Below are 20,265 nucleotides of genomic sequence, written 5' to 3'. Positions count from 1 at the left end.
AGTAGAACATTTGCCAGGAAAACAGGAAGCTAAACATGGCAGTAATAAAATTCTTAGAGCAAGGGAAAATTTTGGGACTCATTTTTGAGAATGGAGTTTAATCGTTCCTGGTTCCCTTAAAAAGGGTCTTCTTGGATGTTTATTAATAAAACTGGAAAAGTATCTAAAATTGTGAAGTTTACTTATTTATTTATTTATTTTATGACAACTGAGAACTTCAAATAAGGATCTAATACTCCTCTTCCTTCAAAACAAAATCCTTTCAGCAAAACACAACATGAAATGAGTGAGAATGAAAGCTCAAATAAGTTTGTGAAAAAACACTACACGGTCCCAGTTCCATAACACAGTAAAAAGGGGTTACAGCACATAGTTAGGAAAATCTACCAGCATATGCAGATAGAAAAGAAGACGACCAATTCTGCTCCTTGGAATTTCACAGCACTGTTTCCTTTCAAAAACGCTTTATCAAGGGAAGAAAGTATTTCTTTTGGCCTTTTAATAGTCTACATCATTGCTAAGAAAAATAAATCAAGGCAGACCACACAGTACAAAAAGCATATTACAGGTTGTTGGAGCCACGTATATAAAAAGGATCATGTTTTTACCTTCTAATGCTAATATTTTCATGTAACTCATTATTTTCTGCAGCACTATGCAAGATATTAAATAGAAACCAGAAAAAAAAAAAAAAAAAAAAAAAAAAAAAAGGATTAAAAAAGGAAGCAGGTCCATATTCTGGTTTGAAAATGAACTATGAGCAAGTAAGTACACCAGGAGGTAAAAATAAACTTTTAAATACTTGGTTACAAAAATATTCAAAAAAGGCTAAAAATCCATCTGCTTATTTCTTAAAAAGCCATTAAATTTGACCTTAAAGAATGTATTATATTTCAAGTGAGAAGCACAGTGCATATGTCGGAGAAAAGATAAGAACAGCAGAGCTTTCAATATTCACAAATAAATACAGAAGCAAAATATTTGATAGATGTGCTAAACAGTTACCCTAGTATATTAAAAATTGTTTACATAATGTAACTTTTTTTTTGTAAACTTGTCAGGGATAAACATATAAAATGACTTGAGTTCTATCAGTACATTCTTGAGATGCTAGAACATGCCTGAATTCATGAGACATTTATCAACTGAAGATACACCCGTTTGATTGAAAACAGTCTGTAAAACACTGTATGTGTATTTTGTTTCTATTATAATATATTTCATTAGTATTTTTCTTGGAATTTAAACAAAAATGTTCCTGCTTGTGTGAGTTTCAAGTCATTAGCGCCAAAACTTCAGCCAATGTTTCATGAGAAAATTACTGAATTATGTCTGTTTATGATTATAACACAGATTTCTCAAGAAAATTATTCCCTCCTGAGCATTAAAAACTAAACGAGTATGAAAGACTAGAATGTGTTTAATGTGACCAAGGTAGCTTTTCCCGCCAAAATGCTTCAATCTAATCCAAGGTAATGTTTGAAAACTTAAACAAAGTGTAATAAAAGTTATTTCACTTCCAAAAATGACGTGCATTTACTAGAAAAGACTCGATAAAAAGCTATCATTAAAAAATCCTCCAAATCATGAAGGCCAAGAATTTTACAATGCAACTGCTGTAAATAATTTTTATTTTTTTAATGCAAGTTCATGGATGAGTCAAAAAGAGCACGTGTGAGAAAGAGAAAGAAATCCCACTGCAACTGAGAAATTAAACTGAAAAATTAAATCAAGGAGCCAAAAAACAGACACACAGATGGTAAAAACTGGCAAAAATAAAAAGTAAAAATCGTGCTTTTAAGTACCAACAGATGCAGTGACTTTAAAATATTACTCCTTGAGGATACACAAAGACAATAATCCCAGATTGTGATTTCTGGGCCAGTCTACTGCTGCACTAGATCCGCAAAATACACCGTATTGTACAGAGAAAAAATGACGTGTCAGACGTGGTGATATCGGCACTGCCAGTCTACTAAAATATGAGAGAAGAAAATTAAGCTATCCAACACTGTGAAATTAATGTCTTCAGGAAAAAAATATTAAAAATTAAAAAAAAAAATAACTGTGTAAATGAGATAAGAGAGGTGACTTACAGAATCCATTTGCAGATTTATAATACTACAGGACTAAGCATGAATTGGTTATTTAAGCACTTTTGAAGCATTCTTTTCTGAAACTATTCTGGCTGCACACCCCAGCTGGAAGCGAGCCTGTGCTTCTGAGGTTCAGCATTGTTCAACTTTGCCACGTTAAAAGCTTTGCTGGTTTCCAATCTTACTCCAGGTCTCCCGACTTCAGCCACCACAATCACACAAAGCCGTCATGGTTCAGGCTACCAGTACTAACACAGGGAAAGAGAAATAATACAAAATTTGAAATCTGAGAAACTGCTGTGTGCTTTAAGTTCAGCTTTTCCTGAAAAATATTCTTAAAATCAAAAATAGAGATAAATAATTATCATTCCTACTTTTAAAACACACTGCTAACGACTAGTGTTGCAAATTGGTAAGTGAATTAAATTGATACTGCTACCTTATTTATCAAAACCAGCACCTTACACTACCACAATGATTTCAGGCTAGCTGTAGGTATATACCCATAAAGTCTACAGGTTTTGGAGGGGGCTAAAGCAAAGTAAAAGTCAAAGAAAACAAAATATTATTCTTTACTACCCCTTTTAATATGCAAACAATTACACAGGACACTTCCTCCTCTAAAACTCAAGGAGAATATACTATACATGATAAGCATAATGTTAAGAAGGTGACTGGAAAATCACTTATCTAAAGTCAGCTCTACAATTGATGTAGGGATACATTTAAACATATAAACACACACATTTATATATGTATGTGATGTTAATGAGAGCACTTTAAAACACTGCTTGTGGAAGTGGGCAGCTAGGAACAGTTTGGTATTTCTAGTGCACTGGCAGCATGGTTGCTCTGGGCGTGCAATACGCACTAGCCTGCCCAGGAATGACGGTGTCAGATGTTGCCTTTGCATGCAGCCTGGTTTTAGTGACCTTCAAATCACCAGCAAAATCCATCAGTTCTGATGAGAGGATGAGTTAAAACAGTCTTCACGAAGAGAGCTATTTATATTGATGGAGTATAGCTACAAGGACGAAATACTGATGGGCTTACTTTCTGAACTCTGCGCTTTGTTGTTATAATTATTGCCTAGGAAATCAAGATAAATAAAAATGGCTTGATGGAATAGTCAGTCTAAGTTTCAATAATTTTAAATAGAGATGCTCACAGATATGACTGCTTTCTTTTGGGGCATTTAATTTAGTCTGCGCTCTGGATAAATGGGTTGAAATTATAAGCAATCATGAATTCTTGAGCATTAGGAAAGTAAAGATTTTTGAAGACAAATGAGGGTGTCCATGAGGAAGAGGAAATTAAGCTTTGATATAAAGTGACTGAACACTGGCTCCCTGCCAAGCACCCTGAAGAAATATTGGTAGGACCAGAGAGGTTTTGTTCATATTCAATACCTCACTCCACAGGTGTTTATTCCACAGCATGTAAGAATGTTTACAACATACAGCCTGAAGAATATCTTTTTTTCTTTCCTTTTGGAAATAGTTGCACATATGTATGCTGGCCTCAATATTAACTGTGAAAATAAACAATGCTTTAAGTGGCAAATGTGCTAAAATAACGCAAATAGCCAACTGATTTTGCTCATATTTAAAAATAGCCATCTCTGGGCTGAAAAAAATATATATAGTATAAAAAATCAACCCAAATGAAGTTAAAGTAATCACATGCAGCTGGGATGAAAGTGAGTGATACCTTAATATGGAATGCTTAAAATATAACATACAGAAGATCGGAACTTAAAAGGAACATTTATTTCAAAAGCAAAATCTTTACAGCAGTCTATTACAGGAAATCTTTAGTTCATTAATATTTGTAGTGCCACTAGCATCATGTGTTTCCAATCGATTGCTTCCTCATGGAAACACTAGCTGTGCTGAATTTATTTTAATTTTGTATACCCCGAGTATGGAACTTCCATCGGCGAGAGTTACAAATCAGTTTTCCTTCTTTGGGACTGAGCAAAAACCCTTACCAGTGCCACAAGGCAGCTGGCAGTTAGTTGCTGGATCTTACAAAAACAATTTTATTTATTAAATCGGATCAAATAAAGAGGAGATTAAAAGAAAGGCACATCGTTGCTTCTCCTGGTTTGCATGTGACACATACAAAAGTAAATAACTGTTTAGTACATCCTGATTTCCTACCCAACCTAATACCTGTTCTCTCTCCTCGTCCTCTCCCCAGCACTGGACGCTATCTAGATTGACCATGTCAGATGCAACTCCAAGTAGTTTCAAGATAAATTCAGGATGGACTTACTTTCAAATCAGTCAAAGAATGAATTGGCAAGGCTGGTCTATTATATTCTTTTTTCTTCCCCTTATACCAATTAAATAAATTAAAATCTTATGGTATATCCCATCAGCTAGGTCACATTACGTAATTCCATTCACTGAGTTGCTGCACTCACTAAATCTTGTTGTGTCATTTCATGAAGAATCACGACATTTCTCAAAGTAACCTATAAATTACATTAACCACTTAATATAGCTAAAGAGGACAACATTAAATAACGAAACACTCATACTTAAGCAATAAAATCAAGATTAAATTTGAAACCACAAATAAAACAAAAACACAGACAAATTGCTCCATGTAATTCAATTATTAACTCCAATTTATATAGTACCATCATCCACCTTTACAGCAAAGTGCAACTATGGCATTAAAATTAGTTGCCCATTCAAGGTTTTTAAAAAGTAACAGACTGTTATTTACATCAATGGAAAATGAATTATCTCTTCCACAATCATCAGGTCAAATTTGGCCCTCTTCTGCAAGCATCTTCCTATAACTAATAATTCACAGAAGGAAAAATAATCATCCTGCTATAATTGAATAAATTAGTTTAAAATTCCCATTCATATAAAATCTGTCATCTTCCCTTGCCCAAAATAAGCACTCTTACTTTATTTCTGTTCTGTTTGGAATTAATTGGCTTGCGTGACTCCAAAGGATTTACCTGAATCTCTCCTAATAACTACAGTGAGAAGCAACAAGTCCTAATTCCATGTTCCTGTCTGGGTAACTCATTGTGTTTTATTGCAGAAAATACTACAGTTTCCACTACAAACTTGTAATACAAATATTTATTGAAAATAAGTAACATTTGCCGTTTAGAAGAAAAATTGTACCAGGAAGAAAATTAGACTATTAAAAAATAATAATAAAAAAGAGCACTTATTTTTCCATTTCAAGGCAAGCAAATTCTAAAATGAAAATCAAATTAACTGAAAATTAAGTTAACTTGAAGCTTTAGCTAAGGCCAGGCTGACTTCTAATGCAGAGTTATAAAAGTTTGGCTTGGCAGCAAAATCAAGCAAATTCTCAGCCCTGGATTTTCTTATGATTTGAAAGGAACAGAGGGAAAAAAATGCATTTGAGACAACTTTTCAATTTTAAATGGTGTCTTTCTGATAGAACATGAAGAAAGACATCAAGACACCTGAAAATAAAACAGAAAAGGGATTTGGGGAGCTGGGGTTTTGAGACAGCATCACTTCTTTCCTAGGAAGAAAGGAAGAAGCTTTCCAGTAGAAATATACATTGCAAATCACAAAACAGACATGCAGGAAGAAGAAAAGAAATGAGAAAATGAGACCACAGAAGTGCTTTTTTTCTTTCCGTTAAAAATATCAATACCAGGCACTACCAGTACTATCTTCTGAAACATAAATGCAGAATCTCTTTCTAAGCAGCAATGATACAACTAATCATTTGCACATTTACACTTTGGTTAAAAGGCCGGAATGCAGCAGAATGTGAATTTTAAATTAAGAAGCTTCACCAAGGGCGAGGGAGAATCCTCTATAGACACAATTAACAAAATTGGTTTAATACACTTAAAACTTTTAACCTTGTGGTCTTTGAAGCAGACAGTGGAACCACATTTATTTCAGGTTTGTGCTTAAATAGTTTTGTCCAAAAAGGCAGGAAAACAGCATTGTGTGTTTACCAGCAACCCTAGAAATGCCCATGAGGTGCACCAACCTCATGCACTGCCCTGAAAAGTTCTAGTGCTATAAACTAATGAAATAAATTATCTTAATTTGGTGAGATCTATTTTCATTAGCTGTATTACCCACCAAGGGAATGAGGACAAATTTTAATTTTATTAATGTATTTCACTCCTGCGTTACTCTGGCAGGCTGTATTGCTCACTCACATTACAGAGGCCATCGCAGCGCTCCCTGGGCTCTCTTCCTTGCACGTTGGGCTGTGCTGATCTGTGCTGAGCCGAGCTGAGCTGTGCCACCCCGCTCGGCCCCATGTCAAGAGCCTGGGGACCAGCGCCAGGGAGCTGCGGCACCGCCAGCCATCAGCACCTCCAGCAGTAAGAACTCATCGCGCCTTCCCACCAGGGCTTCTGAGGACACAGCATGGGAGCAGCAGCAGGCACATCATGAAAATACCGAGACCGTTTCTGTTATAAACAGCTATATAGTTGGGATACAACATTGTGTATGCCTGTGCTAAGAAGAAAACACACTGGAAGATAAATCGCAGCACGATGAAAGGAAAGGAAAGGAAAGCAAGTTTTTAAAAGCAGAGAAGGAAGATCTCAAACATCCCTTTAGACAAAACATTCTTCTATGCACAGTAAGGGACCTTCAGATGTCCTTATCTGACCTGCTATCACGGACAGGCAGCAGTCAAAAAAGCCAGAGATGGTACTGTTCTGCAACATGTTGAGGAAATGGTAGGAAAAATAACAGCAATAATTTATTTAAAGCTTCTTACAGAATCTCCATGTGATTTAAAAGAGTTATGACATACTTCCCTGGTATCATAGCTTAATTACCATTAACTACCATTATAACATGATTACTTAAATAGTTTGATCCAAAAAGGGCAGGAAACCAACAGTGTGTGGTTACCAGCAACCCTAAAAATGCCCATGACGTGTGCCAACACTCCTCAGTAAGGCTTTGCAGAAGAGAGTAGGTCTTGTTCAGATTTTAGCCCAGTCCATCTGTACATAGGTGTATACGTATACATGTCTGTAAGAGTGACTGTTTTGGATACACATCTGCATATGGTGCATATCTATTTCTATAAGAATTAAAATCCATGAGAGTTTTTTTGTTTTTGTTTTTGTTTTGGTAAAGTCAACTTTTTTTTTTACTTTTTTTTTTTTTTTAACGTGGACTGCTGACACCTCTCCACATACAGAACTGCGTCCTGCCACTGCATTTATATCTACACAACAGCACATAACCAAGCACAGGCTGTAGCCCTGAAACTGTCTCACCTATTTAATACACAGTATGAAATGACAGATTATTTTTGAAGAACAAGATAGATGCCAGCATGAAACACTGTTTATAAAAGCAGCACTACTACAGCTGTCCCCAAGCAATAAAGCTGTTTATTCCAACCTCCTATCTCATATAAACCGAAACCCTCAGCACGGAAAAATAACATTAAAGCTGTTCATAACTCCAAGACAAATACAAAAAAGAAACTCTTTCCAAAATATACAATTCAGGGCATGTCCATAAATGTCCATTTTGCATAAAAATACACAAGCTTTTGAATTCCATGATCATATTTTCTTAAAACTGATACATACTATAGTTTGAACTTTGAAATTTTATCTCTCTACATACTAATGTATTCGTTATAAAGATGGGCCTTTCTCTTTAAGGCTTTCTTTTCTGTGGTTATACACACATTTAAAGAATATTAATAAATATGTGTATTAGCATACTCATATCTGAGCTACCTGAAGAAGACTACATAGATTCTTCTGAATTCGGCATATGTGACAACTATTCCAATGGGAAAAGAATTTGAGTCTACACAAAAACCAGGCATAGATCAAGTTAGAACCTAAAACAAATGGCTTTTAGATATGGAAATGAAGTTTAGATTTAGAAATCTGGATCTGAAGCCATTTGGGTTCAAAGTCAGACTCAAATCTAGAGAAGGACTGCAACACTGATTCTCACTGAAAAAAAAAAAAAAAAAAAAAAAAAAAAGTAAAAATTTCAACCTTCTAAAGCAGAAATCACAAATATAAAAATACAAAATTTACATGGCCATCATAAGAGCTTGTTACTGTGGGACCTGGGCACCTAAACATCCAGCAGAGCCTCAGCCACTGGAAGTATCTCAGTGGAGTCCAGCCTGGAGGCAGCTCAGTTGCCCTTACATACACCTCAACACCTAAATACAGGCATCTCATTTTGGATCTCACTGCACAGTGTTTTTTCTAATGTAATAGTAGTAGTGGTATTAGTAACAACAATAATAATCATAGATACAATGGATGAGAACATTGAAACAAGTCAAGAGAATAATCATTCAATTGTGGTTGTGTATAGATTAGTGATACCTAACACCACTACATTTACTTCTGGGAAGTTTAATGGTTTTGACTCTATCATATATACAAACCATCCCTAAGGTGTGATTAGTCAAAAAATGTATGTATTTTATTACACCTGTGTGCAGACATGGCTCCGAGGCATCATGGTGCTCATCTGACAGCCACATGGGGCATTTCGTTGGCCCAGAGCTAGGTGAAGCTGCTGCCCTTGCTGAGTCAGAAGTGGACATTTTTGTTCCTGAGCTAAAGGAGTTAACATTGTGCAAATATGGGTGCTAACCGTCATAAAATAATGTTAACCATCCCAGCAGGTGGAAGCCATCACACGGACATCACATAGGATCACATGGACAAGAACCAGCCTCAAGTAGTGAAAAAGCTGAATGGGTGCAAGTGGGTATGGGACTGGGGAGACTGAACTTTGGTAGGAGCACCTTGAGCCCTTTTGATCAGCTCTTTGACAAACATAAACCATAAGTGAGTCCTCTACCAATGGTCACTGCTGGCCACTACTTCTATCTGCCCATGTTTACCCTATGGCCTAACACTTAATATGATAGCATATGCCAAGTCCAGCCTTTCTTGCCCTTGTCCTACAGCTCTGCCTGAAGAAACACAGCAAACTGCATGGTAAAGCTGGGGCCATGTACACTGCCTGCTAACGCTTCTTTATCTCATAATCGACCACAGCATGGTCATGCGTGGTCTCACAGTGCCTGGACAGCCTCCTGGCTGGCTGTGGCAATCCAGTGAAGTCTCCCCCCCAAAAAAGACGAGCCCCCTTCATTAGGCCTAGAGCTGTGAACATATATATATATATATGTTCATATATAGAGATATATGAACATATAGATAGCATACCTGTCTTTGTGACAGAAAGATGTTCTAAAGAACATAACATTTCCTACCATCTTTCTGTTTTACACTTAATCTGCTGTCATGGTTCTATATTCATTAAGGTTACCATTATAAAATGTACATACTTAGATAGGGAGGAAAGCAAATAGACTCCATTTGACACTGTGCAGAATAACAGAGAACTAGTTAAGACTGAAGCCTAGCTATTCCTTTTTCCAAATCTTTAACTAGCAGAATTCCTTACTAATGACAATCTTTTCCTGAAGTTTCAATCTCCACACATGAGCATTTTGAGGGAGGAACAAACTCTGCCCCACAAGCCTCTCCATCTCCTGTTCATGAAACACAGAAATTGCAGACCTTTATGTAGTATAATTACAGAAATAGTAAAACAAACAAACAAAAAAGTAAAAAATAGACCTGTTGGACAAGGAGAAACACAAAAGAGGTACACTGGTGAAAATAAAGATGATTATATACATTAGCTTTACCCCCGTGAAACATTTAAAACTAAACAGAACAAATTAGCTACATTTCTACCTTCTATTCTTACATAAAGGCATAAAATAGAATCAGGGCTTTTGTTGTTAAATGAAAAATTTGACAACATAGGTAAATTGGCATATAAGAATCCAAAGGAAATTACTGGTTTAAATTCACCAACCTATCTCTAAAGCTCTGATTTTCTTTTTCAACTGATAGTGCTGAAATGCATTAATTTATACCATCTGAATGTTTTTAGAGTCAATTCAATCATATTAAAAGCAGGCCTTATTGTGCTGAAAATAACAGCTGAAGGCAGGTACTCTATAGCTGGAGATTTAAGACCATATGCTATTTGAACATCTGATCTCATTGTTGGAAAAGGAACCAGAGAGACTGTACAAGATCACTATGGATGGATGTCATAAACAACTTACCAGAAGTGTTCTGCACAGCAAATTTCTGCTCAAGAGGACAGCAATAGCAACCACTTCTCATCCCATTTCAGGATATAATTTAGTTGCTTTCATCTCTGGCTTTTGCTAGGTACTTGAAAGCCACTGGGATTTTAGGAACCAGACCTGTTCTGCTGTAATAACCATGAAATTTTACTTCATCTCCTACCTTGCTTTCATTAGCTGGCAAGTACACATATATACAGATATGTATCAAATACAAATATATATATATGCATATATATTTAAATATAGGTTTAATTGAACCAATCTCTTTGTATTTGCAAATCTGATCAACCGCTTCAAAACTAAGCAGGGCAGCTGTAGAAGTTCCCTTTCCTGCTGTTCTCGCACCTTTTCCCAGCACACAGAACAGCAGGGTGCTCTTAATCCTTCTGCGAAATAGGCTTCTCCAACAGAGCAAGGAATATACTATTTCAATTCAAGGTTTCTTGATCACTGCCAGCTTCAATATTCGACTAATGAAACTAAAATGACCACCCAAGAGAAGCGTTCTGTATACTTAAATTTCAAAAACTGGTGAAAATTTAACTCTTTCATATGTTACATTTTCACGTCTCCCTGGTACGAAACAGCATGATTCCAGATTTGATCAGGCCCCTGAGCAAGTCTTGAGGTGAAATGAATTAAAAAAAAAAAAGAAAAGATTTCTCAAATAAAAGTGATATTACCATATAGATGAATTAATTTGGATAGAAGTAAAGTATTTCAAGTAATTCCTCAAAGCCTGGTTGCTGCAGGAGAAAAGAAAGTGCTGTGGAAGGGAAGGTGAAGAAGGGAGAAAAAAAACTTTTCTTAAAAGATTTCAGAATTAATTTTTTATCACTATCATTTGGCAATCTGTATGACAGAACTAGTGAAATTACTGACTGAAGCAGTAACAAAAAATACAGGCCTTAACTTTCTAAACTTATTCTGAAATGGTATTTGGATTTTTGATTTTATAATGACAAAGTGATTCTCTGGTATAGTTTCACATAACTGCCTTCATGGCCACAAGAAATACCAGAGCTTTCTGAGAATTACACTGAGCAGTTTGCCCTGTGGAAAACTGGAGAACAAACTGGAACAAACCTCAGGTAAAAGTAGCTCACCAGCATATACAACCATAACATCTTAAAGGATGCAGGAGGCAAAATTAATCTCTCCCACTTCTTTGATGTATCATTCTAATTTAGCAGAGCCCTAGTAAAGCTCAATAGGTAGGAGCAAAAGCAATTACTTCAAGGAATTTTAACAGGCTTCATGCATTCCTCCATTTAAGGCACTAAAACCTACACGAGTCTAAAGAAGTATTTCTCTACAACTACTAGAATATAAATCTAACCTGCCTTGATTAGTCCCTGCTACAGCAGCCTATAATGATTTCCTAGAAAGGAGGTATCTTGCACTTTCATCTGCAGGGCAGGACATGATGTTGCAGGATTATTGTTTGCTCTGTGGTTCTGGTTATTGGAAATGAGGCACTGTCCACAGAAAAACAACTGCACTTGTTTGGCACATCACAATTCCAGCAAACGTTTCATGTATGGTAGAAACTGACAGCGATCATCCTGACATTTTTACTGTGTTTTTTCTCCTTATATTCTAATGAGGAGATGAGGCAACTTTGAGAGAAGCAACTCAGTCCAAGCCAGGAAAGCCGCCATCCCCTGGACAAGCCCCTGGAGTCTGTAAGATGAACGCAGTGTTTCCAACCATCCAATCTGCAGAGCCATAGAGGCAGGTTGGACCAGCACTGTTATCATCCCTCCTATCTGTCATGAGCCCTGCACAACTGGTTTCTTCTTGGCATGGCCTAACACCTCTCACCAGACCTACCGTCTGCTACTTCTTATGCATGTACTGGCACAGACCTCTCCAGCCGCCTCCAGGGCTGTGCTGAACACACAGGCATTGGTCTGGAAGTCACTAAATGAATTGACTTTGCCAGATTACACTACACTGCAGCCTTTTTGTTGGAGTTTCTCATTTTGCACGTCTGCTCTCAGGTTACCCATTTCCACTGACAGTATTTCTACAGTTTTGAATACAGAGCTTTAGTAAAGGCGAGAAAATAGGATATGGAAAACTATATTGCAAGAAAAATAAATGCTATATACACAACAGCATTGGAACTGGAATATATAGAATATTTATAACTAGAATATTTATAAATTCAACAATATTTCTGAGTGAGTAATATGCTTTAAAGCCAGGGGCAGTAAGATAAGACTGGCCTTTTGTCTCTGGCATGGTTATCTCATCTATTTGCAGTTCCTGCAGTTACAAGAACTCGTTACTTGTCTTTTTAAAAGAACAAGAACGTGACTGTGTTCTGAAATTTCTGGTTTGCTTATTACCACGCTTTCCAGAAAAGTCCACTAAATTAAACAAAAAGCAAACAGATGTGAAAGGCCTAACCAATGAAAAACAAAAAGCCCACAAAGGACACTGAAAAAGATACTAGAGTTTAAAACCTAAAAACCCTAAAGGAAGGGAATTTCTCCCCTAGGCCCATCTCTCCCTTCTCTGCAGAGCTGTGCTTCAGCCCTTCTTCACCACGGGCCTTCTCCTGTTCATACCCTGTTAGTTGGTTTTCAGTCTAATTAATTATCCTGTTGGTATGAAATCGCACAAGCATCTTCCAGGTACAGGCAGATTCATTAAGACATTGAAAGAATTAATCCTTTCTCTTTCAAAAAACAACAAACAAAAAGCCAAAACCTTGCTCAGAAGAAATATGAAATTTGCAAATTCAGACTTGGGCCGGTTAACTAGGGTAATAAATGCACTTTCAGACTACCACTAGTGCCCAATTATTTACCTGATTTGTGAATAAATTGAACTAGTTAAGCTGTTCAGAGACTAAAATCAGCAGAAAACTTAATGCTTCTTTGAACATGGATGCTGATCTATTAAAATATTCATGTACCCAACATTTTACAGGAAGATCACTATTAAGATTCCCAATCCAACCTCTTTTGCTGAGACAACAGTTTCATTAACTGCCACAGTGAAAATCTAATGACGCATGAAGTATGCCTCGAAAACATCAAACAAACAGCACTATCACAGGAGACACCTTCAGATCTGGGCACCAACTTTCCATTGCAATATAGATGGAGACAACAGCAGTAAAACTCACCCGTACTACCTGGACTCCTTCTGAGAGGAAAACAGCAATGGAATTGCCAGCACCGTTCTTATCATTAAATGTGCAGACGAAAAAATACAAGGACCAAGGACAAAGTTTCTTCATGAGCTGTATGAGCTGAAATGAATCTGCAGCTAATCACGGATACAAAAATAGCTAACAGCTCACATTTGTTGGCTTGTAAGAGTTTAGGTTTTTTTTAGTTTGTTCGTTTTTAAGGTTTTTATACTGTGTGATATTACTTAGGTAACAGTCTTTAAATAAGAATAGGGATGAATAAAGAATGTTTGGAATACCCTAGGATTAAGGCATGCTGAATTTCAACTATCAATTATGACTTCTGTGGGTAAGGGAGAGCAGTCCCAAGATACCAACCCAGGTTTGGATTTTAAAACGTTTCCTCTGTTCACACAGCACAGTGTGAAAAGCTTGGGCTGCATCAGGAGGTAAACTTCTCTTTGAAACTCATCTGTATAAAGCAAACTCTGTTTTTATAGCCTAATGCCGTGAAATACAAACCTTGTACATTAATGTCAATGCAGAAATTCAACATTGCATAAAGAAGAAAAATGAGAAAATAATCCCACGTATGCACTATTCTGTGTATGGGCTTCCCGTTATACCTCCAGTCTCTAGAATAAAGCTGCATTTTCATTGTACATTTCAAGACACTTCTTGAAAAATCTCAGACACAAACAAATACATGAAGTGACTGCTATGCAAGATTAATTTCAGACCTTCAACCCTCTATGACTGCCAGCTTATTAATATAGGAAAAACAAATTGGAACTACTGCCTCAAAATATCCCAAGATCAGAAGTGGTAGAAATGTAAACTAAATAAATATGATAGCAGTTTCTTCATATTTATTATTCATATATTTTGCAAGGTTAAGAATAACAAGCATTTAAAACTGCAATATCTAACCTGACCCACATTGGTCTCTTGTGTAATAATATTATTAACTTTTAACAGCAAAATATTTATAAAAATAATAGTCTCTAAATAAATTAACCCTCTTGGTATCACTTGTGAAGAACAGCAGTACTTCACATACTATATAAATGGGTGTATAACCCAAAAATGAAATAGTTTGCAGCTGCCCAATTTTGCGCTTAGTGCAGTTTTTTGGAAGCAGAAGCAATCCCATACAGATTTAGTAAGCATACTTCTGGAGTTTGAATCTTGCCTAGAGAGCCAATATCACATAAGAATATACTTCTATGTAATACTTTGGAGTAGCATAACGATTAGATCGAATAAAGTAATATATATATATACATATATATTACCTGGTCTTGCCTCTCCAGCCACTTGTCCACCATGGGATGACTGGCACTTAACGATGACCGAGCATTGTCTCTCTGAAACTGGTTAGACCAGCTACTAGTATCTCGTGGTAGGCTTCTGTAGTTTTCATCTTTCTATTTTAAAAGAAACAAAAAAGTGGCTTATAAAAAACAACCAGTCCTTGCACATCATCAATGCAGCTGGTTATTAAAATAACACAAAGGGAACGCGGACAAAGGAGAAAGCAGGCCTGGCTGGTCCCAAGAAGCAGCCACATGCACACCTTCACTGCCTGGTGTGTGCATGTGGCCGCTCAGTGGCAAGAGCTCCCCTTCCTTGGCACCCGTGAAGTCCAAACACAGCCTTCAGTGGGTTGGTAGCTCCCAAACCCACTTCAGAGAATTTTTTCCCCTGTCCCTGTTTCCTTGGTTAGCCTGGGGATGTACAAATACAGCCTTATCTGTAAAACTGCAGCAGGTGAAGACTGTGCAGGTGGAGACTGTGCTAAATTGAAATACATTTATCACATTGTGATAAAAATAATTATAGATTTTTAATTGATAAATTATAAGCATTTTCTGCTTATCTTTCCCACAAGTGCAAATTCTTCAGCCTCTAAAGACGCTTAGTCCTTACCCAGTCTGATCACCAAAAGCCAATAAAAACAGGTGGCAGATCCTTAGTGTTGGGAGTTACCCCTAGCCTGAAGTCTACAGACCAATTGTTGATTTACACCCGTTAGCGCCCTCCAACTGAACACATATGGAACTGAAACTCCCCTCAGCTTTTCAAAAACAGGTTGTAAATAAGGATTCTTCCTTCAGAAGCAGAATATTTTTTCCAGTATATCTACCTCAATATCAAGTCAGACAATTTAGAGAGTATCTATTTTTCTTACAGTCATACATAAGCAAATAAAATAGGACTGTAGTTCCATATATTTTGCAATATTACTGCCTCTAGGAATCTTGAAAATCTCTAAAAAAAAAAACACCAGTGCACATTCACAGTTTTATTATTTATAGCACACACAGCAAAGTTTTGACCCCTTTTTAAATCAATACTTCATTCCATCAGCATAAGTATTTCCTTCCCCTATTTAGTCTATTGATATTTCTTTTGCCTGGCACAGTGTTAGTCCGATACTCTAAAACACAGACTGTAGCATCAATTCCCTTACAACTGGCTGTTACAATTTGATTTCTTGTAAACGTATGACATGCTTTGCTAGGAAATTGAACTCTCAATATAACTGTGATACATAGGAGAGTTTTCAAAAGCTTCCTGGGTGAGGGCAGTCTTCTTCTATACATATCAAACTTAAGCTTTCTTAATTGAGGACAAGTTCTTTTCTTGAAGGAGACTTTGTAGCATAAAAGAAATCTTCCATTTTGTGACATTAAAGTTTGAATTCGACCAGCACAAGATATCCTTGCAAAAATACGCCTGCACAAGTAACTAGCCTAATAAATCTGCATCATAAAATAGTTTAACCTATACTTAAACTAATAGTTAACCAAATGAGTAAGAACTTCACATCTTTCAACTACTGAAATGTTCCAGTTTTCCAGTGTGATTAACCATACATCAAACTAACTCCTTGCTTACAAAAGGGATAGTGGAAGTCAGTCACCACTTTGTACAACCGCAGCAAGAGCCATAAGAGACAGGAAACAGTATGCAGAAATTGATTTTTTCCTATTGCTTCTCTTATTCAATTCGTTTGGTGACAGAGGTGGCACAGTTCCTATAAGCCAAAACAACAATTTGTCTTGCTCAAAGTGGTGGAAAGGTATAACAACAAAATCAAAACCTGGACAAAGAAATAAAGAAGGATTATTTTATGCACATAAAACCCCATTCAGTTGGTGCATGAGTTATTGTTATCTGACAGTAACTTGTTATCTGACAGACCTGTCTGAATGAATAGAAATTTCTTCCTCTTATGCTTTCTGTATCCCTATATTTTATAGACAATTCTATTTTTAGTGATTCATGTTTACAATCTTCAATACAAACTTTTTAAAAAGACTTCTTTTTTCTATACTACACAAACATCTCCCTCCACAGAGCCCCCATTAGCCATGTATAATCCAGATTTTTTCAAAAGTAAGAGAGAAGGAAAAAAAATAAAAAGTTCATCAAAGGATGATGTTCAGGGAAGTGTTCTTCAATCATTCAAACACTAAGTGTCTCTGATCTGAATTATGCAGGACAACAGTTTGCTTACAGTTTATATTGGAACTTCCTGCTGTGAAATGTCTTTTAATATCACAGCACACAATACAGGTGAAATTATATTTGCTAAGAGTAAAACAGAGTTAAATTAGGCCTCTGTTTGGTGTAGATATACTGTATCAAGAATTCTGCAAGGAGTTTATGCCTAGTAATATCTGTGCTGGCCAGAAGAATATATTCTTCCTATCTACCAAAATATTTCTGCTGTAGTCCACTTCCGCAGAAGATCGCCTTTCTCTTGATAAAGCATACACCAGATCACTTTTTACAGAGGGCATTAAAAGTTACTCAGCAATTTTTCTGGAAGAGATGTGGTCCCCGTGACTTCTTGTGCTCTGCAGCACAGCTCAGAGACCACTCAAACCAGCACTATCATCAGCATGTGACAAAATACTTTATCAGGGTTTGAATCACACACAGAGCTAAACAGTAAAACAGAAAAACAACCTGTCATAGATAAGAATGACACTTGGTTCTTTGTCGTGGCCAAAAGCTCTCTGTGTGCTCTGCTGGTGGTGGCACTACTGCAAGAAGAGAGCTGGACTAGGAGCACTTCTAACCCTGCTGCTCACAGTCCTGTCACCTGTGCAAGACCTCCAGATGCTGCTGGCAGCCTGGAATCCCATCTGCATGGAGATCTCCACTACTGCTACTGACAGACTTAATTCAAAGATAGCAGTGGGGATGAGTGTAGGTGCCCATTCTCTTTGATATCTTTACTGATGATTTGGATGAGGGAATTGAGTGCACCCTCAGTAAGTTTGCAGATGACACCAAACTGGGGGGAAGTGTCAATCTGCCGGAGGGTCTGAAGGCCCTGCAGAGGGACGTGGATAGGATGGGTTGATGAGCAGAGGCCAATGGGATGAGGTTCAACACGGCTAAGTGCCGGGTCCTGCACTTTGGTCACAACAACCCCATGCAGTGTTATAGGCTTGGGGCAGAGTGTCTGGAAAGCTGTGATGAGGAAAAGGATCTGAGGGTGCTGACTGATGCTTGCCTGAACATGAGCCATCAGTGTGCCCAGGTGGCCAAGAAGGCCAACAGCACCCTGACTTGTATCAGGAATAGTGTAGCCAGCTGGAGCAGGGAGGTGATCGTCCCCCTGTACTCTGCTCTGGTGAGGCCGCACCTCCAGTGCTGTGTTCAGTCTTAGGGTCCTCACTACAAGAAGGACTTTGAGGCCCTGGAGCGTGTCCAGAGAAGGGCTACAAAGCTGGTGAAGGGTCTGGAGCATAAGTCCTGTGAGGAGCAGCTGAGGGAACTGGGGTTGTTTAGTCTGGGGAACAGGAGGCTCAGGGGAGACCTTATTGCTCTCTATGACTACCTGAAAGGAAGGTGTGGGGAGCTGGGGGTCAGCCTCTTCTTGCAGATAACCAGTGATGGGACTAGAGAGAATGGCCTCAAGTTGCACCAGGAGAGCTTTAGGTTGGAAATTAGGAGATACTTCTTGTCAGAAAGAGCAGTCAGGCACTGGAAAGGGGTTGCCCAGGGAGGTGGTGGAGTCACCGTCGCTGGGGGTGTTCAAGGAAAGGTTGGATATGGTGCTCAGGGACATGGTTTAGTGGGTGACATTAGTGGTAGGGGGATGGTTGGACCAGATGATCTTGGAGGTCTTTTCCAACCATAATGGTTTTATGAACTATAGTGATGAAGTGAAAAACACATAACTGCAGCTTAGATATTGGGGCTTACTGAACAAGCTGCAATGCTGTTTGGTATTTAAAGCAAACATACAAACATATATATGTTGTAAAATATGCAAATGAACAACCCAGAAAGCTTTCCTTCTCTTCAGCATGATTTGGCATTAGCACGCCCGCTCCAAACATCCAGCTGGGAAAGGTATGTGTCGCTTTTAACTTCAATACCATAAAGAGAAAGATTTTATGGTGCAGAAGCCATCAGGGTCACGCAGGGAATTCTCATTTCTTCTGGAGCTGCAGCTGGAAGCCCTCCTGAGACTGGTACTGACACGCATCATCAGTTACAATTAAATGCTGTAATTTTTTTAAAAAAAGGTTCTTCACCAAACATCTTTGGGGACTGTGGGCCATGGCAGGTTTATGATATTTGAAATGGAAATTGATCAATATAACACTAAAACTGTCAAATCACCATATTGCCACTATACTTAATAGTAGCATTTTGCAGTATTTTTAATGAGGACATAGAATCTAACTCCTTAAGATTTAGTTCAGCATGGTGTCCCTGAAGGGCTTTGCTGGAGGCTTGGGTGAAAGGGGACAGAAGTGAAGCGATTTTGTTGTACTTTTAATTTCAGATGAATTGAAATATATAACAAGCTCCTCATCAAAGACTCCACAGCTTGTAGATGAAATGATACATTAGTATGATCCATGTACTTTAATTACTAGCTGTCAGTGCATAAACTCATTAGTGATTTTAACCTGCAGTTGTACCACTAAAGACTCCCAGCATTACTAACCCAACAAGAAAGTCCTTCACACCATACGGTGCCTTGTCCATGCCTGTTACCTCATTTGCAACTACACCGCTTTCCAAATAGTAAAGGAAGGGAGTTTTCTTCTTTCCTTTTGCATCCTGTATCTCTAATGTGAAGTGTAGTGAATTTCTGGTTGTTTCTCTTACTACTAGACATCAATACAACAAGAGTCAAACAGATTGAAGACTTTGCTTCATGGCAATTCTCTGGAAGGAGATCCAAAAATCTCAAGTTTTCTCTATAGCTATTTCTACAGCAAGTTATTCACCTCCTGTTTAGGAGCTTCACTAAGAGAAACCATTTAGGGCACTTGAAAATTTTTAGCTATATCTTTTTTCTTGTATGCTGCACCTTCTGGAGAAGGTTTTTGTTTGCTTTTGATACCTTGTGATGGCTTCAGACTGAGGCCATATCTCCACGTTGATGAGAGACAGAACTTTATTTCATCTTCTGAGGCTACCATTTCATTTGATCAACTTTGGGCAAGTAAATGTTTGTAAATATATTTATTGGTTGAATCACTATAAAAGCTGCTCTTCTTTCTTTTTATGCTCCCCTGTGTCCATGCTTGACTCTGGACAGTTTGATGTCACACTTGGACAGGACTGTAAAAGCTACAATTAACAAAACACCCATGTAATGAATTTAAATACAGCTCTAATATACACATCTGTTTACTAGTTCAGTAATGTTTATTGTTGTTTGGTTTTGTTTGTTTGTGGACTTTAAATAAATAAACGAGGAATAAAACCAACTGGACCCCATTTCTTAAAAAGAGCACATCTATTTTCCTGGGAAAATCCATTATATATGGGAAATTAATTAACCCAGTAGATGTGCTGTACTTACAGAAATTCGCAGCAAAAATACTT

The 20,265-nt window shown here is 37.5% G+C and overlaps 1 protein-coding gene across 11 annotated transcripts in view; it reads right to left on the bottom strand.

The window, feature by feature from the left end:
• The window catches only part of PARD3 (par-3 family cell polarity regulator), a 445,907-nt gene that overhangs the window by 240,280 nt on the left and 185,362 nt on the right, over positions 1 to 20,265 (bottom strand). For 8 of the 11 annotated variants that reach the window (XM_084507950.1, XM_084507952.1, XM_084507955.1 and 5 more), the window contains exon 5: positions 14,691 to 14,822. The exons of the other annotated variants lie outside the window; for them this stretch is intronic. In XM_084507950.1, the coding sequence (XP_084364076.1) occupies positions 14,691 to 14,822 (132 nt within the window). The remainder of the gene's footprint in view (positions 1 to 14,690; positions 14,823 to 20,265) is intronic. 11 annotated transcript variants of the gene reach the window in all.

The sequence above is a fragment of the Aythya ferina genome (genome assembly GCF_964211825.1).
Source record: "Aythya ferina genome assembly, chromosome: 2".
In the NCBI taxonomy this organism is placed as follows: domain Eukaryota; kingdom Metazoa; phylum Chordata; class Aves; order Anseriformes; family Anatidae; genus Aythya; species Aythya ferina.
This window is presented reverse-complemented; position numbering and strand designations above follow the sequence as displayed.